This window comes from Xenopus tropicalis, chromosome 2 (genome assembly GCF_000004195.4).
Source record: "Xenopus tropicalis strain Nigerian chromosome 2, UCB_Xtro_10.0, whole genome shotgun sequence".
Classification (NCBI taxonomy): Eukaryota; Metazoa; Chordata; class Amphibia; order Anura; family Pipidae; genus Xenopus; species Xenopus tropicalis.
The window spans coordinates 120,699,728-120,725,334 of record NC_030678.2 but is presented as its reverse complement, the minus strand read 5'-3'; the positions used below and the strand labels follow the sequence as shown (position 1 = coordinate 120,725,334).

The 25,607-nt window shown below is 35.6% G+C and overlaps 1 protein-coding gene across 1 annotated transcript in view; it reads left to right on the top strand.

Annotated features, from left to right (window-relative positions):
- pcca (propionyl-CoA carboxylase subunit alpha) overlaps positions 1 to 25,607 on the top strand; it is a 249,052-nt gene that overhangs the window by 12,150 nt on the left and 211,295 nt on the right. Inside the window, exons 2-4 of the mRNA XM_002937086.5 lie at positions 2,931 to 3,005; positions 6,950 to 6,997; positions 9,307 to 9,375. Of these exons, the coding sequence (XP_002937132.1) occupies positions 2,931 to 3,005; positions 6,950 to 6,997; positions 9,307 to 9,375 (192 nt within the window). The remainder of the gene's footprint in view (positions 1 to 2,930; positions 3,006 to 6,949; positions 6,998 to 9,306; positions 9,376 to 25,607) is intronic.

Sequence of the window (25,607 nt, the reverse complement as noted above, 5' to 3'; positions counted from 1 at the left end):
CAAATACATTTTTAAAACTTTCGCTTCGAAAAAAATAACCTATGATTTGAAATTCTTCTCTGAATACATTTGTTGGGGGGTGGGGGAGGCATTTACTAACGCTCTTTGACTAATTTTGGCACAAAAAAAATCCAAATCTATATCCATTTTACTATGTGTCCAAAATGGATAAAACTCCAAATCTGACAATTCGCCAGCTAAAACTTGTCAAGATCATGTAGAAGTCAATGGAATATGTTCCTTCCCTGAAGGATTCTTCTTTTTCTTCAAAACTTTAGGGGTTTCGGATTTTTGATGCTGTTTTTTTTTTTTTTTTTGCAACAATTTGAAATTCATTTTTTTCCTGCACAGACTTTTTCAGTTTAGACTTTTTAGTGAATGTTAGAGATTTGTGAAAATTAGTTTTTTTTATTTTAAATTTTAGATTTGAGTTTTAGTAAATGTAACAAGTGCTAAAAAAGACTGTAATGGGGAAAAGTATTTCTTAATTGTCTGTAAGAAACCCAAGTAGGTGTTTTCTTGCTAATATAATTCATCTTGTAAACTCTTAAAGGAGAAGGAAAGGTAAACACTAAGTAAGCTTTATCAGAAAGGTCTATGTAAATACAGCCACACTTACAGTAATGCTGCACTGAGTCCTTTATCAAAAGAAACACAGGATTTCTTGTCTCTTTTTTGTAAACCTGATGTTCCAGTTTCTGACTTCCTCTCTCAGAAACATTCTTAATTCCTTTGACCAGAGTCTGCCGCAGTTCTCTGTTCTCTCCTGCTCCCCCCTCCCACCAGAATGCTAAGCACTCCCTTCCCCCTTCTTTAAGAATGTGTGATCTGTGCTATAACGGCTAGAGCTGCAGGCAGGAAGCTACTTAAAATGGCAGCTGCTATCTTAAGCAAACGGAAAAAGCATCTAAAGCTGTTTACTCGGGTATGGTAATGGTTTCTGCAGAATAAATATATTGTTCTAGGTGGCACTAATGTGGCAAATCTATTGGCTGTAAAATGCCAAAATTACTTTCCTTCTCCTTTAAAGGACATGTTAACCCCCAAAAAATGTTTCTAATAAAAGAATACATAATTCCAAGCAACTTTCCATTGTGAATTTATGGAAAATTTCTAGTGCTTTAAAAGTTAAAAATTTGTAATTGTAATTGCTATAGAAAGCAGCATTTGCTGAACTCCTGGTTGTTACTATTTAAACAATGTTGCAAAGGTCAGTCTCCTCCAGCAAGATAGGTCTGTCAGTCTGCTGGCTGTGTTACATTGTTTCAAAAGTCAGAGTCACCAGGGCAGGGAATACAAAAGGACTCTACACTACTTCTAATAGCAATTATATATACAAATAAGTCAAAAACCATTGCAAAGTTCCAATGAATGTATATTGCAAAGTTGCTTAGAATTATGTTTTCTTTTATTAGGCAAACAAATTATATTTTGGGTTGACTTGTCCTTTAAGAAAAGGCTGGCCATGGCTATGTTCTTGTAACAATTGTGTTTTGCAGTGCCATACTGCACTTGCTGGTAACGCCAGTGTCGGACTGGGACCCCAGGGGCCCACCAAAAAACTTAAGACCAAGGGCCCACTCTATGAACAATTTTTCCTTCTTTAGTCACTCAACCACTTTATTCTCCTAGTCTCTTTCATTTACATGCTAGCATCTATTCTTCCATCTATTTCTTCTCTTTGTTCCCATCGAGAAAGAGGGAATGACCATGAAACAGGCCACATGGTCAGGAGCAGGAGGGCCCACTGACACCTGGGCCCACCGGGAGTTTTCCTGGTATCCTGGTGGGCCAGTCCGACACTGGGTAACACTTCAGAGCTGTAAAGTCTCCTGGTTATTCCTGGTTTCCCCCGGCTTCCTATCATTGAAATGCAATTTTTAAAAATTTCCCTGTGTTGAGTTAAAACTGCAAATGCACAATGAGCTTTTTGCTCTTGGGAAAAGCTTGTGTGCATGCGAGCTTCCTGCGCACGTGCCATAAAGTGATTGGGTCTCTGCAGTAGGCCACACCCACTAATTTTGGTGCCACGCTTTGTGTGCCACAGTTTCCCTCAGCCAGCTTAACTTAAAAGTTGGCATCCCTACTGTGGTTAACTGATTAGTGGGGGCAGCCCTCAAATTTTCATTGCTGTTATTTAATAAAAAGCACATATAATGTCAAAAATAATCCACATGCAAACACTTTTTGACAAGTTAACACTGAAAACATGGCACTTGATCTTTCACATAAATTTATTTCTATAAAAATGATTTTATACTTCTGTGAAATTTAAAGTTCTTTTTAAAACTTGAGTTCTTTTTTAAAAAATTGAGTATGCACTGAAATAAAAAGCCTGTGTGGAAAGTCACAATGTCCCCAACTGTGTTTTAAGTTCTTTGGCTTTATTGGCTGTAGAATGGCTGGATGGTTGTAGATATTCTTTGCTTCTTCCTTTGTGGTAGTCCGTATTAAATCTTCCAAAATATACAATTGCATGACTGGCATTCAAATGTAACTCCTCTGAGATCTTTTCCTGTATCTCTGTTACATTTCCTCAAAGCCTGTACAGTGCTTTTATAACTGTAAGTTTTTTTATGCTATATTCACTTCGTTCAGGATTCCACACTTTCAACTAGGGATCTATCTGTCTATAGATATAGATAGTTTTGTGACCGTGCCTCATTCTCATTGGCTCGCTTTACTTGAGTAAGCGAGTTTCTCTATTTGGTGCTGATTCCTATGGCTGTACAGTACTTTCAAGTTTATACTTAACATTGTTTTTCCCTATTTCTGATTTTAGCAAAATAAAATTTAGTTTAAATTTGTTAACAGTATGATTAGCATTAGATTCTAGCATGCCTGTGATCTTCCACTTTGTTAACTCAGCACATTAATTCACAATGCATGTTAGGGGGAACTGCATTTTCACTCAGTGTTATTTCTTACAGCAATCCACCATTAGGTCAAGATGGTGCTGCTTGTCATTTGTCCAGTATTCAACAGCTCATGATCCTAATGAGAAGGTTAGTAATGATTTTTAATCAGTTACATAACTATAAATGTAATACTTTTTCTTACGAACACATTTTAATCTTTTGATGGTATGTAACAATACAGCAATTATTTTGTAGTTGTCCCACTGGTCCAGGGAGTGATGACTTCTTAGTTAGACTGCACACAGCTGTTAACTTTATCCTTATTAATTATACAGTTTTAATGTAGACACAGTAAGTGCTTGCTCTGTGGTGTTAGGCCTGTTGTACAAGGTATGGATTTTGGTTCTGCGCGCAGTGTTTTTCAGTGCAGAACCAAATGTTCCAAGACAATCCCCTTCATTGATTAGTAAAGCCTCAAAGTAGCAACACTGCTTCCTTTAGGCCATTGTAGATAGAAAATGTCCAAGTTTGTACTCATAACTAATCAAAGAACACACTGCATCGCAACACTGGATAGTGTAATGTTTTACATCTCTGTGGGCATTCTCAAATAACCCCATGTCATTACGGTGATAATGACCCACTATGGACATTTTAATAAACTTATTTCACGTTAACTATAGTGTGAAGAGCAGGAGTCCAAAGCTGAGTCATTATCGGTCTACCAACATGGGGTTAGTTAACATCTCTGTAGTTATATAAACTACAATATATTTAAAATCAGTCTTTCCAGGGTGCTACAATTTGAAAACTTTATGCTCGATAATGTTTTAGAACAGCTTTGTGATCATTTCTCAACGCACTAACAAAGAGTTCACATAACAAAGCCAATAGTTGTAAAGGAACAGTTTATTGTGAATAATAAAACTGGGTTCAAAAAACAGGCTGTGCAAAATTAAAAAATGTTTTCAGTATAGTTAGTTAGCCAAAAATGTAAACTATGTAATCTGGAGTGAACCGATGTCTGACATAACAGTCAAAACGCAACTTCCTCCTTGAGGGTGAAGACACACAGAGCTACTTGTTCTGGCTACAGATATAGAGAATGCTGATCAAAACTGTGTTTTAGCAAAGGCAATTCTCAGTATGACAGGGAATTTTCTGGCCTTTAGTAGGCGTGACAAGTAGCTGCTTCTAAGTAGCTCTGTGTGTCTTCATCCTCAAGGAGGAAGCTGTGTTTTGACTGTTATGTCAGACATCGGTTCACAGGCGAGTTTGATTTTTTTGTGCTTAAAAAATTTAAATTCAAGTTATGTTTTCAAAACTCGAATGTCTGGTATTTATTAAGTGCAAAAAACTGAAAATTTGAATGTAAAAATTCTCCATGTAAAAGCTTGCAAATTTCTATGGGAGTTGTCAAAGGCAAAGTTAAGCTATATTCTCAAACTCAAAATTTTCAGGTTTTTCGAATATTTTTCGATATTTGAGTTTTTTATTTGAACAAGTTTTCCTCATTAATAAATAAGTAAACCCTTTGAAATGCAAGTTTATTTGATTTAGAAAAACAAACTTGAAAATGAACAAATAAGCCCATATGTTCTCTTTATAATGTTTTGTACAAAATTGTTAATGTTGCATGATTTCACTATGGGGTGTGGTTTGATGCTTTATAAAAATTGGATTTGTTATATGATGTAATTAATAGTGCTTTGAACACAAAGCTGTTTGAAATGTCAGCTCCACTTTCTGAAAATGAAGGTAAAAAAAAAACACTGAATGTAATGAAATCAATTCTGAAGAATTTGACACGTCACTGTGTCAATTGGTTATAACACTTTCTTAGCTATGGATCTTTCTGGAAACCCCAGTTCAGTCTTTAATATATCTCCCCCTGAATCTTTAATTGGTTTGGACAAAGTTTCCCTCTTAGAAAAAAAAAACAACCATTTATGGCAAATTTGTTTTTTGGGAGCGACAAAAGCATTTGTAACTTTTAGGTAGATCAGAATGCACATTTATTTTCAGAAACAGAATAAATATTCTCATTGTGCTCCTTTTTATGTTCAGTGCCTTAGATCTATGTTTGTATCATGTCCGAAGTATTAAAATACAATAACAAGCTTTGCAAGTTCTTTTCTACTTTTTCAGGAAGTATGGTTTAAAGATATCTATCAAAGACTAAAAATGGGAAAACATTCATTGGACTCTAGCTTTGAGCTTCCTATGAACACTCAGATGAACTTAAACCTACTAAAATGAGACAAGCTTTGAAGGTCCAGATGGTTATATAACATAAGAGATTTGTGCTTTTAATGCATTTAAATCTAGTTTGGATAGCCTTGCATGCCATTTAGCTATGGCAGATTGTTCAAAAATGTGGTAGTGTGTGCAGATCTTGTGAATGTAAGCATTTTTAATAATATTCTGCATTTATGTAAATGAAGGTGTAATAGTCCACCATGCTGACTTTTAATGAGACCATCTTGGATTTTCTTTTCTACAATTCCCTTACGCTACTGTAAACTTTACAAGAAAGAAAAGCCTTCCACATGTGTTGCCAGTTTGAATGTATTGATATGCATAGGGCTATTGTAGTTATAAGGCCTTATTATTTAATCACTCTGCACTGAACCACTTTTGGCAACAATATCAGCTTTAAAGGCAACTGTTATCCATTTGCCTAATGAAATAAAATGTCACTATAATCAACTCTCCAGTATTTAAAAAAAAATGGGGGATGTAATTGTAAATGTAATTGCAATTAAAGCAATTAAATATTTGAATGCTGGTACTGACTCTTTTAGACTCTTTAAAGAGTGTTACATTTTGGAGATGGTTTTTTACATTTTCATTTAGAAAGAGTAAAATCTTGCTCTCTGTCACCACACAATCATCTAGAGCAGGAATCCCAAATCTTTTTTACATGTGAGTCACTCTCAGATGTAAAAAATGTTGGGAAGCCACACAAGCATTAAAATTTTTTGTGATTGGCTATTTGGTAGCCCCATATGGCCTGCTGGCCTGCAGGAGGCTCTGCTTGGAGTAAAACCTTGTCTCTGTGCTTCCAAAACTCATCTCCGAGCCAGAAATGTAAAAATGTGCACCTACTTTGAGGCCACTGGGAGCAACATCAAAGGGGATGGAGAGCAACATGTTGCTCAAGAGCCACTAGTTTGGGGTCACTGACCTAGTGGAAGGCTAATTATTCAAAGTATTACTAGGGAAAAGAGAAAGTCCATTATACTTTAACTAAACGGTGGTTTCAAATATCAAATGTTATAAAAAAAGATGTACTTTTTTAAATATTACCAAAGAATTCACAAGGAATGCTATCACTTCCTTCTAACATAAGAGGTTGCTGTGGCTGTGGGTGGGTAATAGATATCAGCACAAGATTTATAGATGGTGGACCCCTAAGGTTTGTGTGGTCACAGTTGCTCTTATAGATCACAGAGAGCACTTAAAATAGAATAATTCAGTGGCACATATTATTAAAAAAGGCATTACATTTTCTTTCAAAAGTGGTTTGAGTATGGGCTGTTTTGTTTGATATTTGTATGTTTATTTTAGTTGATATTCATGGTACAGTATCCCTTGAAATATTTTTTCTTCATAAAGCAGTTTTGAATATGAAATCTCTTTTTAACCCATTATAGCAATTATCTAATCTTAACAGTTTTATTATACAGTTGATTATTTGTAGTATACAAACTCCAGCCCTTATTTATTATATAAAAATGTATTATATAAAATGTTATGTCACATTGACTGGAGACTGGTACTTTCTTACTGATGAGTGATATCCAGTATTTGGGTAATACACTATGAAACATACACTGTTAGTTACTGCATACTCCAGTACTGGTCCGAATGTATATATTTTATAGTGCAGTTTGGTTGCCAGTGAAGGCAAATAATTTCTACCCCAGAGTTGATGCCATTTGTTACAGCTCACTTAAAACTTCATTGTTCGCAAGCACCTTCAGGTTTTTTCATGAAGAGATAACAAAAATTAATTAAAGACTGATAAACTGAAAATGAATTACATTTTATTTATTAAGATAAACTGAAATATTTTTTTCTTTTTTCAGACATTTGACAAAATTTTAATCGCAAACAGAGGAGAAATTGCATGTAGAGTAAGTGTTTTGCTGTACAGTTTTTTTGCATTCTGCTACAATTGATGCATAGTAAGCTACAGTATATGAAATGTGTATAGCTTTTAACATTTTACATGTGGTTCAAGAAATGTATTAATGGGTAAAATAATTATTACATTCTTTTGAGATCCCATACAGCTTCTGTTTAGGACTTTTTGTACAAGCATAGGATATATTATCTGAAATGCTTAGTACCTGAGGAATCTTTCCATAGCATAAAGTAAAAAAATTAGTACAGGTATGGGATCCCTTATCCGGAAACCCATTATCCAGAAAATTCCAAATTACGGAAAGGCCATCTCCCATAGACTCCGTTATAAGCAAATAATTCTAATTTTTAAAAATAATTACCTTTTTCTCTGTATTAATAAAACAGTACCTTGTACTTGATCCCAACTAAGATATAATTAATCCTTATTGGAGGCAAAACAATCCTATTGGGTTTAAGTAATGTTTACGTTATTTTTAGTAAACATAAGGTATGGAGATCCAAATTACAGAAAGATCCTTTATCCAGAAAACCCCAAGTCCCGAGCATTCTGGATAACAGGTCCCATACCTGTATATGAAAGATTGTTATTTTTTATAATACACTAGATTCACTAAGGTACGAATCAGAATCGCGAAATCCGATCATTTCTGATGATTGCAAATGTTTCGTTTGAATACAAAAATTTCATACTTACGATCCGAAAGTTCTGAAATTTTCGTATTGAAACGATAGTTTGCAAATGGCGATCTGATAGTCACAAAGTTTTCGTATCTGAACGATTGTAAACGGCGGGAAAACATTTCTGACTTAAAAACCTTTCTAACTGAATCTTCAGTGCATGATTTTGGAAGCCTCCCATAGGACTCAATGGCACTCGATACCAAAGCTTGAATGAATCCGAAACTTTCGTACTAGTTGCAACAAATACCGTTTTGTCACACAAATTGTCGAAAAAGTTGTGCAAATTAACGAAAAAATTGCAAAAAATGCACAAAGTTAGAACTTAGAAATTACACATTTAGGGGCATTAATGCATTATTGGTGTAAGTACACCACCAAGGGAATTTTTAAAACAGCAGTGTAAAAATATGTAAGGTAATAGCCTAATACTTGGGGGCACATTTACTAATCCTCGAATCCGAATCACGAATGGGAAAAAATCGTATTGGAAACGAAAATTTCGTAAGATCGCAAATATCACGAAAATGCTTACGAAAAAAATCGTATTAGTCACGATAATATTGTATTGGCGATCCGAAAGTCACGAAATTTTCGTAACGAACAATTGTAAACAGCGGTAAAACCTTTCCGATTTTTTTGTGCAAACGTCCGAAAAAGTCGTGCGGCGTATGAAAAGTCGTGCGCCATACGAAAAAGTTGTGCGGACGCCCGAAAAAATTGGCAAAAATACGCTCGGAGCGTTCGTGCTTTTGTAAATGTGCCCCTTGGTGTAATATATTTTCTGGAAAGCCATATCTAGCAAACTATAAAATACAGCAGTATCATTTCTAATACAGTTTTAAAAAGTATTTAGTAGGCATGGAGCTCCACATTATGTAAAGACCATTTAACCTAAAAATTCCAGGTTTCATGCATTCAGAATAACATCCTATACTTATTTGCTTATTAAACTGCAGTATTTAAAGTAGTGCCCAGCTTATCTTTTAGTGTAAATTTCACCTGTAAAGGAAGGTGAAATCTAAACCTAAAATATACACTTTAGTGTGCTTGGCAGAGTCTTTTAAAGTGTATAAAATGACACTGGTGCAGTGTAGAAACCAAGTGATATCTAACTACACCTGCTTTCACACATTGTGACCAGAAATACATCTGTTGTCATATTTTACATCAGCCACTACAAGGCATATGCCTTATAGTGTGTTTATATGTTATGTTCTCACTCTAATTTAAATCTGGAAACAGTTTTTTCTTTTTTTCTATAGGAAAATAAAAAATACCCCCTCCTTATAGAATTTACATACACACACGTTTTTTTCCATTCACTTCACTGCACCATAGTATGGTCAAATACAAACTAATGAATAAGAAAAATAATGATCTATGGTATTATACATGACAGTGTTAGAAATTACTCTTCAATTAGCAATTTATTGTTTGCTTCTTGTTCGAAGCACACATTTTTTTTTAAACATATTGCCTTACCTTTTGAATGAGCACATCATGGCAGTTAAATGAATATCCATTCTGCCAGTTGTATTTTATTGTGGTATATTTACTCTGTTCATGTTTTTTTAATTGTCTCTTCTTTATTATGTGTATATTTGTTTTTAAACAGGTCATAAAAACGTGCCGAAAAATGGGTATAAAAACAGTTGCTGTACACAGTGATGTTGACTCGGCTTCAGTAAGTTTTCCATATTTATTTAAAGGATCTCCCACACTTTCGCTATTGCTTTCGCCTTGCTTTTTGGGCTTAATGTATGCTGTGCAATAGTTTCTTTAACTACTCTAACAGCTGCAAACATGCAAACATACTTATATTATAATATCGATTTTTCATTATAATATAGATTTACATTTTCCAATGTCTTAGATATGTTGTCCATATAAATCTGCACTTGGGAGAGTCAGCCAACATAGAGGAGGTTTCTTCTGTGCTTCCAACCTTCTTTTCTTCCACTTTTATAGATTCTCTGTACTATCCACGTTCATCCTTGTCTTCATTTCTTTTTGAAAAATTTGACCAGTTAAAAAAAGTCCCCCTCCTTATTAACGCTAAAGCGTAAATACAGAACTCTTCCATACTGGAATTACATTACAGGCACAAGGTTGGTCCAAAAGAATTGATATATATGAATCTACCTTCAGATGTAGAATCACTTTATAGCTTACTTGTGTGTTGGTTACTAATTTTTCTACAGAAGCTCACTTTATTATTGGTTCAGACATAGGGGAGAATACATTTATGACATTTACTTAGGTACAGGTCTACAGGCCTCACATCTGGGCTGGATATCAGTGGCAGTTGGACAGCTTTGATGTATTTACATATATTTACATGCTGCAGGTATGTTCTGATTTTTTTCAGAGTCTGTTTTGAAACAAATACCATATTGTGATCTGTCTCTAAATATTTAGGAACCATAAATTTAAGTTATAGGTATGTGTGGTTTAATAAGTCACAAGGCAACAAGATCATGAAAAGTGGAATTTGGTCTGGCGTCTAATAAATGAGGAAGAGTTTGTATTTTGAACCTGAAATAAGCACAGAACCAGCCAATGTTTTACAAGAAATGTTGAATTACATTTACTTCATATTATATATTAACCTTGCTCTTGTACTAAAGCTATATGGTAGCCTACATCAGCTGCAATTAGAGTTGCCAATCAACTCCTACATGACTAATTTGTAATAAGGTCAGTTGCATGTCACATGACTGCATAGAAATTAGTGAAATCTCCTGTATGGAAATGAACTATTTCCTAGGCAGCCAAGTACCATATCTGTAGTTGTCCAATTTAAAAATGGATTATGGTATCTCTAGCTTTTCTACAATTCTCATCATACCTTGAGCTAATAATGGAGTAAATAAAAATATGACCTCCTTAGGGTAAAAATTATTTTACATATGGACAATATCGGCATAGTGCATAATGTTTGTCTTTTTCCCTGTAGTATCCCTGAAAATGAATGTTTGAGTTATTTTAATCCTTTCTTCATTTAGAAGAATATGTTTTTATAGACAAAACATTAGGCATTAATAGGAAAGCATTATATAGGTCAGCGTTTTTCAACCACTGTTCCGCGGCACACTAGTGTGCCGCGAGATGTTGCCTGGTGTGCCGTAGGCAGGGCACCAATGTACTAGGGGGGCACTGCTCTTGGCACCAATGTACTAGGGGGGCACTGCTGCTGGGCACCAATGTACTAGGGGGGCACTGCTCTTGGCACCAATGTACTAGGGGGGCACTGCTGCTGGGCACCAATGTACTAGGGGGGCACTGCTGCTGGGCACAGAGTTAAATTTTTTAACATTTTCTAATGGTGGTGTGCCTCGTGATTTTTTTCATGAAACAAGTGTGCCTTTGCCCAAAAAAGGTTGAAAAACACTGATATAGGTCTCATAACAGTGAAGATTCAAAGCACATACAGGTTATGCATTGTATAGCAGATTAGCCCTTTATTGTCAGAGACTACATGGCGGATTCTGCCTTGGGGCAGGCATGCAACCAAGGTCCCTGTATCCACTTAAATGCTGCCAATTTTTTGCATAAATCAGGTAGGGGGAACCCCCCTCTCCTATTTAGCTGTGCTACTTGATGGGAAGCAAGTGTCCAGTGGTGGGCTGGGGGCTTTTAAAATTGGGAGGATTTTGATTTCTATGCGGCACCCCTTGACTGCTGCCCTGAAGCTGCAGCTATAGACACAGGCCTTTGGTTTATTATTGTTACATTTATTGCTAAAACACTTCAAAAAAGTGTTATGTTTTAATGAAACATTTAAATCTGTGCAGGGTACAAGAGTGTCTAAAACCGTGGGGTTATGAATTCCACTGGTAGAGAGAGGCATGAGATTACTAGGGCAGAAGAAAGTTCAAAATTATTAGAGGAGCAAAGTCGTTCATTTAGAGTGCATTTAGAGATGAGGCCTGGAAGTGTAAATTGGAACATTGTTATGAAGGGCTTTGTAGGTGAGTGTGAGGAGCAAGATTTTGCAAGGGATTGTATGTGAGAAACTAGAGTAAGTGCAGAATTAAGTGTGACTCAAACCTGCGTATTAGAATGAATGATAGCACTGTTTACTATAACAGGCAGTGTTCGGGTAGGATACAAAAGTCACACAGTAAGTATTTTTACTTTCAGTCTTTCGGGATTGTTTTCTCTTGCTGATCTTCTCACTGTCTCTCAGCGGCAAACAATATCACAGAATACTAAAATAGATCAGTGTCTATAGCTATAGGCACTGATCTAGTTTAGTATTCAGTGTTGGGGTACGGCAAATATGGATTGCCCTGTGCTTGTGGTAAGGTTACAATATCAGAGGTAAAAAATATTTCTACAAAGGCTAAACCAATTGGATTGAATTTGTATGCATTCTGTGCAGCCCAGCAAATTGTATTTATTAGAAGCAGCCCTTGTTTTTCAAATGATCTATTAACTTAGGGTCAGACATAAACAAGAAGCTAAGTGGACTATAATATAAAGCCCTGTGAAGTGTTGAAATTCTAGCTATATTTTTTTTACAAAACAATGTTGTGTAGCTTATCTGTCACCTGGTACAGCTATCTACTAGCATTGTTTACAGTTTTGAATTTTTGAGAATATATTGAGTCTTCATGTTTACATTTTAGTATTCTGATCATCAAGTTTAAATATAAATATCACAATATATTTGGCAAAGGAATTTGTTCTTTGAAAATACATAAATTTAACATTTTAGAGTTTGTTTTTATCTAAGTAACATTACTGGATGAATGACTGTTTTCTCCTCTTGAAAATACCAACGAATTTGAAATACTCCATTGTGACGTCAATTCTTAAGAGCTTAAACAAGATCAGCAAAAAGTTTATGTTAAGTGAAGAGTAGGTTAACGCTAATTGGATTTGAACAAAAAGAAGTTATGACATAGAGCAGTGAATAAGATGTAATTTTATTTGGCATTTTTAACACAGCAGGGGTTTTCTAGCCAGAGAATGTAATGAACTATAAAGGACTAGAAAAATCCCATGTGAATTGAACATAAATTATTGCAAGTCTTACAGAGTAAAAGATGAGTAATATCATTGATTTTTCTCTATTTGCATTCATTTTGAATTCTAATTAAAAATGACAGTGTGTGTGTGCGCGTGTGCACATGCGTGCGTGCTGTGTGGCTGCTTTTCATCAGCTAAGACTGGGCATACAAAGCAGGAAGAATTGATGGTGCATTATACAGGAAACTTCAAGACAACCTGCTTCATTCTGCTAAAAAACAAAAAAACAATTTAAACCTAGGACAAAAGTTCATGTTACCTTGGAAAAAGGTTTGCAAATTTGCCAAGTAAAAGGGCCAAAGTAAAATTGTAAAATTGTAAAATTGCCTAATCTTTAAAATTTTGCCATAAAAGTATTTGCTGGTGCTTGAACATTACATATCTGATCCCGATTGTTCCTCTATGAGGGGGCTGCCATATTTGTGCATCAGTAGTCCGCATTAGAAGCTACAACTGACAGGCTGAGAAGGGACAGTCAGGTTTAGGAAATTCAGGTAACAATTACCCAATTAGTGAAAAAAAGATCAATATGACCTATAGGTAACTTTCTATGTACATTCATATTTTGAAAAATAGTTTTTTTGTGACCGTATCACTTTAAGTACCAAAATGCAGGTGTTGCATGATGACCCAGTAAAAGGGCTAGTTTCAGTCCAATTGGCACTCCTAGAAAATGAAGGTGCACAATCATTCTACATTCAACCTGTTGTTCAGTAAAATGACAGAATATTGTTGAAATGCATTTATATATAACTTCTCTTTTACTTCCAACTTGAAGCACCTAACTAATATTTTTCATAAATGCCAAGATTTTAAAGACATAAATACCTATAAAATTATTTGGGGATGGCAGTGGAGGGTACATCATCAAAATATAATCTTTCTACATGAATAGTATTTATCTGGTTACTTATGCAAATATTCAGTCTTTTTTTCTTTCAAAGTAGAGTGTTTTCCACTTTCCCCAGGGGCTGAAAGACAACCCTCTTTTATGTGCTTTAAAGGAAAACGAAAGGCAAAATCACTTGGGGGTGCCAAAATGTTAGGCACCCCCAAGTGACTTTAACCGCTTACCTCGTACCCCGGGCTGGTGCCCCTCTTAGGAGAAAACAGCACCAGCCCGGGGTACCTGGAGCGGATCGCTTCCTTCTTCCTGCTTCCGTTGCTGAAATGCCAGCGGTGGGCGCATGCGCAGTAGAGTGAAAAGCCAACTTTAATGTTTAAGTTCGGCTTTTCACTCTACTGCGCATGCGCGCGCAGTGAGTCAGGAAGAAGTAAGCGCCGGCAGCTACCCCGCGCTGGTGCTGTTCTCTCCTCACAGGGGCACCAGCCCAGGGGAAAAGGTAGGTGGTCAAAGTCACTTGGGGGTGCCTAACATTTTGGCAGCCCCAAGTGACTTTGACTTTCTTTTTCCTTTAAGAAGAGCAAAAATGGTTTAAAGTAGTCAGTGCTTTACTAAATTAATACATTAAAAACCAAACCGTATTTAATTGAATTAATGAGTGTTATTAAAGTAATGTTATAATCAGTTGAAGTACATACATTGCCTCGATTAAAAATGCAAATAAATATATACAAATATATACATATTCACCCTTAACTGATTTCAAAGGAAAAGAGAAAAAATAAAAAACAGGGTAGGGAGACCCCCAATGAGCTAGTAGTTTTCAGGGTAACTCCAAGGGGGGAAGACTGGAGTCAGGGCTACTGTGGGCACAAAATGTCTTTTCCATATTACTGCTTTGCATAGACACTACTTATTACTGTTTTGCATAGGGAAATGCATTCCCTTTAGCCTATAAATATAGAGAGCACAAGTTAAATTTTCCTAGATATTAAAATTAAAAAGCTATACCTTTTACTACTTTTAATGACAGCCACTATTACATAATGGGCTAGTTCACCTTCAAAATAACCTTTAGCATGATCTGGACAGCGATATTTATTTTTCATGTTTCTTTTTAATTAATTTTTTTTAGCTACCCTCCAGATTGAAATTTCAGGATCTGGTTGCTAGTGTCCCATTTACCCTAGCAACTGGGCAGTGGTGTGGATAAGAGGCAGGAAGATTAATAGGAGAGAGTTTGAATAGAAATATAATTACAAAAACAAAAGTCACAATGACATTGTAAAGGTGCCGTAACCCACTGAAAAGAGCTAGAAGAATAATTCACTTAAAGGACATGTAAAGCCTACATTTTACTTCTGTGTATATATAATGGGCACCCCCACCCAAATGGCATTATGTGTACTGCATATATCCCCTCTTTTTGACAGCAACATCAAATTTTTCTTTAATAAAAAGCTGAGCTCAGGAGAGGAGGTTAGGAGAAAGAAATAGGAGCAGACATTTAGAGCATAGTTTCTGTGGGAACCAGCAATGTCATCTCTCAATTTGCTGCTATACTGGAGGGTGTGTTTAGTAATTGAAGCTGGGAAGAACTGAGCATGCCCAGGAGTCAACAGCCAAAGTAAATTTCTAATGGAGGGTGCCTAGTATTTTAGAGAAGAAAATCTAAGTGATTAAGGGGATGCTGTAGGCTTTCTATAAACCTTTCAACAACCAGAGTGCCAGTTATTTAAAGATTTCCAAGAGGCTGTTCACTGATTACATTTTTGTAACAAAAAATAACATTCTATAAATTAGGTGTTCTAAGTAACTGATACTTGTGTGGTAGATGTTTGTTGTGAATAATAAGTAAACAGAAATGATACAATTATGAAATGATAAATGGGATTGTATGAAATGATACAACTAATTGTTGATGGGCTTTATGTAGTTTGAACTCTGATATTTTGCTGATCCGGTAACCCATGAAATCCTTGCTTTTAGCCCTAGTAGAGTACATAACTTTACTGAACACACAAATTTCAATATATATATTCCAGCTGAGCCACAATTTCTTAATGTAGTATTTATTGTAAATGCATAAAAATAGTAGAAAAATTCAAAAGCAATGGCCCATCCATATTCATTGTGCAAAGTACTTCTCTTATCACACTGTCACATTTCAGGAGTTATCTGTGCCCTTTGTCATATCTCCTCTAGTTACAGTCACCATTTTAAAATGCTATTAAATTCTTCCATACCTAGCAGATTCCGGAAATGATGCCACTGTTTACACCATTCCTTACACAGCAACCCACATCAATACATAGAAATTTATTGTCATATTATATTTTAAAGGTTACAGTTGGGGATGAATTCAGAATTCAGCACTCACAGGACTTGTTAGAAAAAAAAAAACCTTTGTTTAGAATCACACACTCAGGTCACATACTCAGACCTTTATCAAGATGCCTCACAGTATAAAAAGGCCCAGTTCTGTATTTGGCCCAGATTATATAAGCATAACTTCACCATCCACCTCCCAGTGTCCACCAACTGAAAACTTAAAATCAATCATCAAAAAAGTCAAAAAATCAAACTAAAAAGTGACCACCAGGTTAAAGGAGAAGGAAAGGTAAAAACTAAGTAAGCTTTATCACAAAGGTCTATGTAAATACAGCCATATGCACTCACAGAAAAGCTGCATCAAGTCCGCTATCAAAAGAAAGATTTCTTGTCTCCTTTTTTGTAAACATGTTCTTCAGGTATCTGCATTTCTCAGATAATTCCTTCATTCCAGGGCAAGAGTCTGCCCAGTTCTCTCTCTCCTCTCCTGCTCCCCCCCCTCCCTCAAGAATGCTAAGAACTCCCTTAGCAGCTTCAATCTTAAGCAAACAGAGAACGCTTCTAGGGCTCTTTACTCAGGTATGGTAATGCTTTCTGCAGAATAAATATAGTGTTCTAGGTGGCACTAAAGTGGCAGATCTATTGGCACTAAAATGCCAAAATGACTTTCCTTCTCTTTTAAAATAAAGTGTCCAATCAACTACTGATAACAGCTACAAAGAAAGACAAAGTAACCTAAATAAGAAATATACCAAAGTAGAGTCATGTAGCTGAGCAGGACTGTGAATCACCTGGCGGTTTTGTTTGTTAAGCTTATTTACTCAGTTTTGGTATAGAGTATAGAGTATAGAGACATGCTTAGACCTCAGACCAAGATGGGAATCACTTGGAGATTTTGTTTGGTAAGTTCATTTACTCAGTCCTGCTTAGCAACATAGCCCTACGATAGATACCTTGGTATTTTACTTATAGGGTTGCCACATGTCCTGTTTTGAACTGGACAGCCCAGTTTTTGGAAGGGTCAAAACTACCTGCCCGGTTTTCCGATTTTGGAAAACTGGGCAGGACTCTCCAAAAGTCACGAGGCAATTGGCAATAACCACATCATAGCCCCGCCTTGTGACACCACATCCCCACCCCCCGCTTGAAGTTAAGTATGCCAAAGGTGGCAACCTTAGGTTACATTGTCTTTCTTTGTATCTGTTTTCAGTTGTTCATTGGACAATTTATTTTATTCATTTTGATCTTTTTAGCATGCTTTTTTTTACTTTTTTGATGTTTGATTTTAAGTTTTGAGTTAATGATTTTGAGTTGACACTGGATGGGGGATGGGGACGTTATGCTGATGTGATTTGGCAAGAAATACAGCACTGGGCTCTGTAGAGAGGGTTTTGTACACTGTGAGGCATCTTGATAAATATCTGAGTATGTGATCAAAACGATGCTGCACAAATAAAGGATTTTTTTGTTATTTCTAACAAGTCCTGTGAGTTCATCTTCACTTGTGTTCTACAACTTACAAGATGGCACCCAGGCAGAGGATGTGTGCCCTCTGTTTTCTTTGGTATATGTTAAAGGTCTATATATGTATATAGTTCTGTTAGTATAAAAATAACTTGGCATAGATCTTATTTCTGGTATGACATAAGGAATAACTTACCATCTTGTAAAATATAAGAATGTTATACTTCTAATTTTATGCATGCTATGGAACTCTGAGGTGACTTCTAGATATTATATCACAGCAACATTCAGAACTGATAATATCACCAAAAGGCATTAATATGGTAATATTTTACAATTTATTCTTGGTTCTTGTGTATGGTTAATATGTATATCGACCATTCCCTGTCTACCTTTTTACATTAGCTTTGCATGTTCTAGATGTTAAATAAAAGAATAAAAAAAAAACTGTATTCACAATTTTTAAAAACAATTTTAATTGTTTGAGGTTACCCAAAGTCGTCATCACATAATAACAGGTACATCATCTGGAAAATCATTGTATGATGGTTTCATATTCTTTCTTTATTAATTAAATTATGTTTTGTAAAGGTGGCCATATACAAACCGATATTATCATACAAAACCTAGGTTTGTATGATATTCGGTGCGTGAATGGTAGATCGATGAGACCACCGATATCGCAGGAGCGTCTGATATTGGTCGTCTCGTTGATCAGGCGGGACAAAATATTTTGCAGGGGTGCTGTTGAAGGTCAAGCAAAAACTGCGTTTAGGGCTGAATCTTCAGAGGTAGAATCCCTATTATTTCTACCTCCACATCTGATGATTCTGCTCTGAACATCAGTGAAGGAAACAAAAAATCTTTCCTGAGACCAATGGTCACAGGAAAGGTAGTTATTGTAAGGTGTATGGCTACCTTAATTATTTTGCCACCAGGAAAACTTTTGTCTTAAGAAACCACTTAATACTTTTGCAGAATTTAATGGGCTTATTTATCAATTTTTGATGTTGGGAATTTGAGTTAGTTTCTCTAAATCAAATAAACTTGCATATTGAATGCTTGCTTATTTATTAATGTGGTAAACTTGAGTGATTAAAAAACTAGAAAACCACAAATTTACAAACTCGAATATCTCGAATTGAAAATATGGCTTGACTTTGCCTAGGGCAACTCCCATTGACTTCTATAGAAATTACACAAGCTTAGCAAGAGGGTGCCCTGAGAAATGTAATGCCGTATGGGGCACGTGACTGGACCTATAAATTTGGTGAATATGGATAACCATTAGTCCTGTGCAGCCAGAACTGCTACCTTAGCCTCACCCCCCTCTTTTTTTTTTCTTCTTTCCTCCTTCTTTATTTGTTTGTTTTTTTCTGTTGTTTAAATGTTTGAAATACAAAATATGCAAAATAAAATCTTTAAAAAAAAAAAAGAAATTTGCAAACTTTTAGATGAAGTTTTACATTTGATCATCATATTTTTCATATTTCATATTTTTTACACACACACACACACCTACCTTTTAGCAAGAAAGAGATACTAAAACATGCTTGTACTTTGTAATTAAATAGATAATGGGGACTTGCGCTGGTTATATTCTAGCTAGAGTCAACCTTTTATAGCATGTTTGGTACTTGATGGGGAAAGTAATTCTATTAAACACTTGTAAAGGGCAAGAGATTTTGAAATGGTTTCTTTTGATTTCAACCAAAGACATAAATGTAAGCAACAATTAACACGAAAATTAAGGTGAGGCTTAAGAATAAAACTTGACAACTGGAAAAGAAAGAGAAATATATTTTATACTAGGGTAAATAAAAGATTAATTAGGAATCATTGCACTATTTTTACAGTATTCTGCTTCATTAAAGAGACCTGATTTTTTTTTTTTTTTAGGTTAGGAAGCAGTTCAAGCACGCTGGGTGGATCTCATCCCCCTCTAAATCTTTATTTAATTGATTAGGCTTGTGAATACTGGTTTCTGCCAGGGAGAGTGGGAATGGGTTGGCCTCCTGCTGTGCTGCGTCTGTCAGAAAAATATTTACACCAATATCAATTTCAGTAGATGTGTATTTTTATTGTTAACCTAGTCTGAAGCAACGAAAACTGGGTGGATGGTTATTATTAATGTATATAAAGAAATTGGTTTAGCCTGATAGCAAATGAGCAGTAGGAGTAAAGATGGACAGTTTTTGTACCTCTTGTGAATTTTATAATATCTTGAATAATATTTATTCTTGCTCAAAATCTTTTGGGCTCAAGTTTTAAAGAGCATTGAAAAAGAGGTTACTGCATTGAAGGAAATACTCTTTTGACACCCTGACACCAGATTTACTCTGTAACCCCACATGGTAGGATTTAGTTTAGGATACAAATCATATTTGTCCTAGGCCTAATGGGCTTAATTTTGCAACAGTTGCATATACATCAGGCATATCCAGTATGCAGCCCTACATCTACTATTTTGTAATGCTCAGCACCCACCAAACAATTCTGTTATGGGATGTTGGGAGTTGTGGTTCAATGACAGCTGAAGGGTTAGTGGTTAGACTTGTCCAATTTAGACGTTTTCACCAGTCAGCCTTGCTGTGTCCTCTGGCCTCCTGTTGAACAGTTTTCTATGCTCAAGCTTTAGCCATACAATGCTTTGAAGCCTTTTTATCATTCATTTTATCATCATCAACACAAAAGCATATAAAAATAACCTGTTTAACTTTTAAGGAAAATAGGAATTTTGTTGTTAAATAAATTATTTTTAAAGCATTGTATCTTTAACACATTTTCCACTCCTGCTCCCACTGTAGAAATTGTGAACATTTAATGTTTCTCTGGAGTTGAAGTGGGACATCTGTGGTGCCCAGCAGGATTGCCCTTTCTGTACAAATTCAATTCATGTCCATGGGTCCAGTGAGACAATGAGATTCTGCAGACACAGACTTGCAAGAAACAGTGATATTTAATAATGGCTAAACCTGAGCACTTGAGATGTAATTATGGCACAATTGCAGCAATTTGTTATAAAAGGGTCTATTAGTTTCCAAGAATCTGGTATTGTTTTGGTATTTCTGATATTTGGTTGTATGATTCATAATTTTATTGTAAAACACATTTCTTGAAAGGCTTTTCAATCTTTTGATGCATAAATTTTAAGATATTGTAACCAGATCTAAGTGGAAATATACCGTTTTATTTTTTGTTTTCAGATGTACACATATACAGCATATTACAGTAGTAATACAACAAGACGTTGACTTAATATATATTGTATTCACAGGAAACTGTTTAAAGCTTAGGCCCCTTGAGCCCTTTTGTTGCCTGAGACAGCAAAGCCACGACACCTTTGACCCACCCCTTATTAACTGCCATCCTTGTACCACAGCATGGGGGGTTCTAGAGGGGGGGAAGCACACTCCTATATGTAAACAGCTCATTCTGTTGGCTCAAGATTAACTCTTAAGTTACCATTTAGGTAAATGCCCCCTAAAGCCGTTATCAGCATGCCTCATGGTAGAAGTTTTGAGTTATAAAACATGTACAAGTATGGGATCCATTATCCAGAAACCAGCTAGAAAGAAGATCAGTATTACAGGAAGGCCATCTCCCAGAGTCTTTTTTTAATGTATAAATGTTATTTAGTAGATTTACAGTTTGGGGATGCAGATTATGGAAATGTCCCTTATTTTGAAAACAGAGTTCCCAAACATTCCAGACAATATATCCTATACCTGTACTGTAATTTCCAATATGCAGTACTGAAATATGTCTAAACAAAGATTTGACACACGCAGTTAAAGTTATGTCATTCCATCATTTGTTATCATTAAACCTTAATAATCCAAAGCGGCTGTTTTTTTTTTTAATTGTCTGTTTGAAGATATTTATGTTTTTACACAGGGTTGTTTGTTTAGTAGTAATAAAGTTGCTGAAAAAAATAGAGCAATAGTGTATGTCGTGGAAATAAAAGGTGAGAATATGCAGATGGCTCCTTAATGGTTGCTGTAGTGGCTTATCTTTCCCCTAACTAAACTCTGTAGAGAGTTATGCCTAAACATGTGCTTTAAAAGGGGAAGCGAACTTGTATATGATCCCCTTGTAGACCACACATCAGTACCACTCGTAAAAAGTTATTGTTGGCAAATAAACTAGCCACTATTTCTTTTTATAAAGCAATGATGTATAATCTTTATTATGCTGCTTTTCTCTGCACACTTAATAATTCAGCAATAACACTGGCAATTTATAATATGTAAAAGAAATTAATCTGTACTTTATTTAAATGTTTGCTGACTCCCATGTTTAACTTTGAAATCCTGCTGTTCTCTATATCTGGTTCCTGGTGTGTATTGTACTCTTTGCCCGAGGATCTAGTAATGAGACTGAGTGGTGTCTTGCATTAGCTCTTGTGGTTGACTGACAGAGAATTGATGTGAATCATCATTTATCAAGATATTATCATGCTTACCCCTGATAATTTCTCCCTGCTGTCTAGGGAGATGAAGTAGACAGCTATGACTTTTTGATGTTGAAGCAATTAGTGTTTGTAGTTTTACAGCTGAACAAACTGGAACCTAATGATCAGATAAATTAAGATGGAGTACATTAGTGTCAGCTGAAGTGTGAAGACCCCAACAAAATGCTGCCTGTGTTAGCATATACTTTACTGCTATTCTAGCTAGAATGTTGTAATTTTGGCATTTTCATTGAAAAAAGTAAATTTCTAGCTTATAGTTGACTTTTTTTATTATGCTGCAAAAATATAGAGGTCATTTTGTGTGTTTTTGTTTGATAATGGTCCTGTATCCAACTTAAATATGATATAACTGGCACTCAAGGTGCCTAGGTTCAAGCTGCTGAATTGGTCTAAAGGACTTGCCCTTGACTGGCCACCTTTAGACATGTATTACTTTTCATCTGTTATATATTAGTTGAATTGCATAGGATCAAGTAAGTGAACATAAAGAAATAAAATTGTGCTTTGTAGAAGCATATTTTATACCATCTGCCAGAGCTGTGTGGAAGAGCATTCATTTTCCAGCAAGACATTCCTAAAACTGTGCCAGTCCTGTTTAAAGTCCAGTCAAGAGATAGTAGTGCTAACTAGCATGTCTTTCCCTCCTCAGTCACATGGCCTCAACCTCATTTAACATTGGAAAGGGAAAATGCAAGGAAGGAAAAAATGCAAACGTTTCTACAGTAAAGAAAAAAGTACCACCAAATATGCAGATATAATGTGGCCCTCCACAATAATACCAATTCGCCTTAGCATAGTTTCTGCCAGCATAAAAAACATCCCTACGCCAGAAATTCAGTTAACTCATGTTTTACTATGGGGCATATTTATTATGCTGTGTAAAAAACGGCAAGAAAATTTGCCAGGCTTCGCCGTGTAAAAATGGTGTAAAATCGTCGTAATTCTTTACGCAGTTTTTCTTCCACTGGAACTTACAGACAATAACGGTGTAATATCTGGTGTTCAGACAACGATCTTTTCCATTTATTTTACACAGCTTTTTACGCAGTTTTTTTCTGCTAATTAGTTTTACACAGCATAATAAATAGACCCCTTAGTGTAGAAGAAATTCCTTTTCTGCTTTATAATGTTGAATAAGAATGTAGCAAAAGTGTGTAAAATTTGGCATTTTGATTGCTTTCTTAATTGTTACTACCTTTAGAGACTGCTGTGTTCTGCGTTTAAAAGAATTTTTATCTATGGTTATTTAATTTTCTGCATAGAAATACTTCACCACAGGATGAATTCAGGTTTAATTCAGATTCCACAGTACATCTATGGCTATGTATATGTAACATTTTTCATTGTTGTTTTTACTGTGTAATCTGAAAACCCATTATCCAGAAAGCTCTGAATTATGGGAGGGCCATCTCCCATAGACTGCATTTATTTAATGTTTAAGTGATTTTTTAGTAGACAATGTATGGAGACCCAAATTACGAAAAACTCCTTATCCGAAAAACCAGGGGTCCTGAGCATTCTGTATACAGGCCCATACCTGTACTTTCTGCAACACTTATTGAATAGTCTAGCCACGCATATGGGCATCAGATCACACATTTAGCAGGTTGCATTCCCTATAGTAGTTTAGATTGTATGCTCTTTTGGACCTTGTATAGGTTATCAATTGTTTTGTTTGTAATCTGTATATTCAGTGTATACTCCCATTTATAGTACAGCGCAGCATAATATTTTGGTGCTTTATAAAGTCTTAATAATTATACCAGTAATAGAGAAAGTAATTGTGTCTGTGTACAATTGTTTTCTCTGTGTTAAGAGGGGGAATGCATGTGAAGCTAATTTAAGAAATTCAAAGTTAAGCTTTCCAGCTAAGATATGTACAGCACTGCTTTCTCCAGAGGCCAGTCATGTACAGTAAGTGTTTTAAAAATGGGCAGTGTGGTTGCAAGAGAGTTACTAGGTACCAAGACAAAACAGGGAAAAGGCCCCCTAACCATTTTTTAGGTCCTCAGAATATGTATATATGCTACTCAGCTACCCCTTTCTTATTTCACACTTTCTACTCCAATTCTAACTTTTCCAAGTAATCCTTGTCTTTTTGCTTTGTTCTTCCTTTTTCTCTCTTTTCCATTTACCATTTTTCTTCCTTTATTAGATATATGTATGGAGAATTTCCTAGAACATTTATACTAGCTGCATTTAATTTTGAACTATGCCAACGTATCCAATCCTAGTGTGTCTTATAGCAGCCCATCATAAAGCTGTCCTGGGAATTCTGTCTGTATGTATAATAAAGCAGTAAGTAGTCTGAAGAAACTGGTCACACAGTCACTGTGAATAAATTGCACCATAATTATCCTACTGTATGCCCAAGCAAGTTTTCTTGCCTTCCATGGCAAATGCAAGTTCTGCTAACAAATCCTGTATTTTGTTAGCACTGGTGGGAATGCGTTTGACTCCAGCAATTCTGCAGCAAACCAACTCTCTTTAGTATTTTTTTTATTAACAATCCCAAGTTGTTTATTAAACATTTGCAATAAACAGTGTTTATAGTTTACCAAAATTTGTTAGTTTCTTTAATTATTATTATTTTTGTTAAAAAAAAAAAAGTTAGGATTAAGGTGTCTCCTTGGAGACCTATTTAATTGAAGCTCTCTGCTTCAGGACTGTTGCAGGAGACTAATGGAGATTATTTGGTGCTAGGGATGACTCCATCTGGGAGTTGGGGGGCCTAATCAAGGAGCTTGTGTAAGAATTATGACTATTAGAACATGTTAGCACATGCCTGTATAAGAACTAAACAAGCAGCGCGTTCAACAATTGGTAATATATCTGATTCCCATGCTGCCACTTTATTAGTGATTAGTGTTCAGTCTTTCCTTAGGATTCTTGAAACACTTAAAACCGCAGAAAGGCAAAAGACCATAGTAATAAGAGTGTCCTAATTTTTCATGCAATCCAAATAAAGAAAATTAAATATTGTGTTCTGTATGGATTTTGTGTATTTTGTTTTTTCATCTTTTATAAGCAGGCCTGTTCTGACAAGAATAACAAGGAGAGGATATAAAAAATTTGAATTGTACTGTAGTGGGATTGCAGTTTTGCTTTCATCTTTGTGAGTTTGTAGGTGTGATTGCTTTACCTTGTTTCAGTTGTGGCTGTTCCATGGATTACCTTTGCACTAGCGGCTGATATCGGCCAGATCTCAATTGGGCGGGTTTGATTTTTCTTCGGATCGGGGACTGCATCCAATCTGATCTAATTTGATTGTTTGGCCCTCATTAAAGTCATAGGATACCAAAGTCACAGGATACCAAAAATATGTGATGTCTAAGAACCCTGTGGTGTAAAAGAGTAGTACAAAACACAGAATGAACACATTCTGTGGCAGTACCTATTCTGTAAATTTAAAAATGGGTACTAAACTAAAAGAATATCTTTGTACAGAGATTGGTGGTTAAAATTAAAAATTACAAAAAAAATGAAGTACGATAAGGATTCATTCAAGTCACACACACTAAAGGATAAAAAAAGCACTACAAAAAAATCTACTGATCCACTTCTGCACCAGCATATTTCCTAAAAATTAAATCAATCCTTGCTTTAAAATAAAAAGAAACATGGCAAAATTGGTGGTTAAATTGCCAGTTCCACTTGTCTAAGTGTGCAACATCTGCTTGTGCAACAGGAAATGCTCTTTAGGATTGCTTTTCATGGACTAGCATGAGATGCAGTGTCATGTCTAAAAGCTTGCATTTGTGTCTGTACA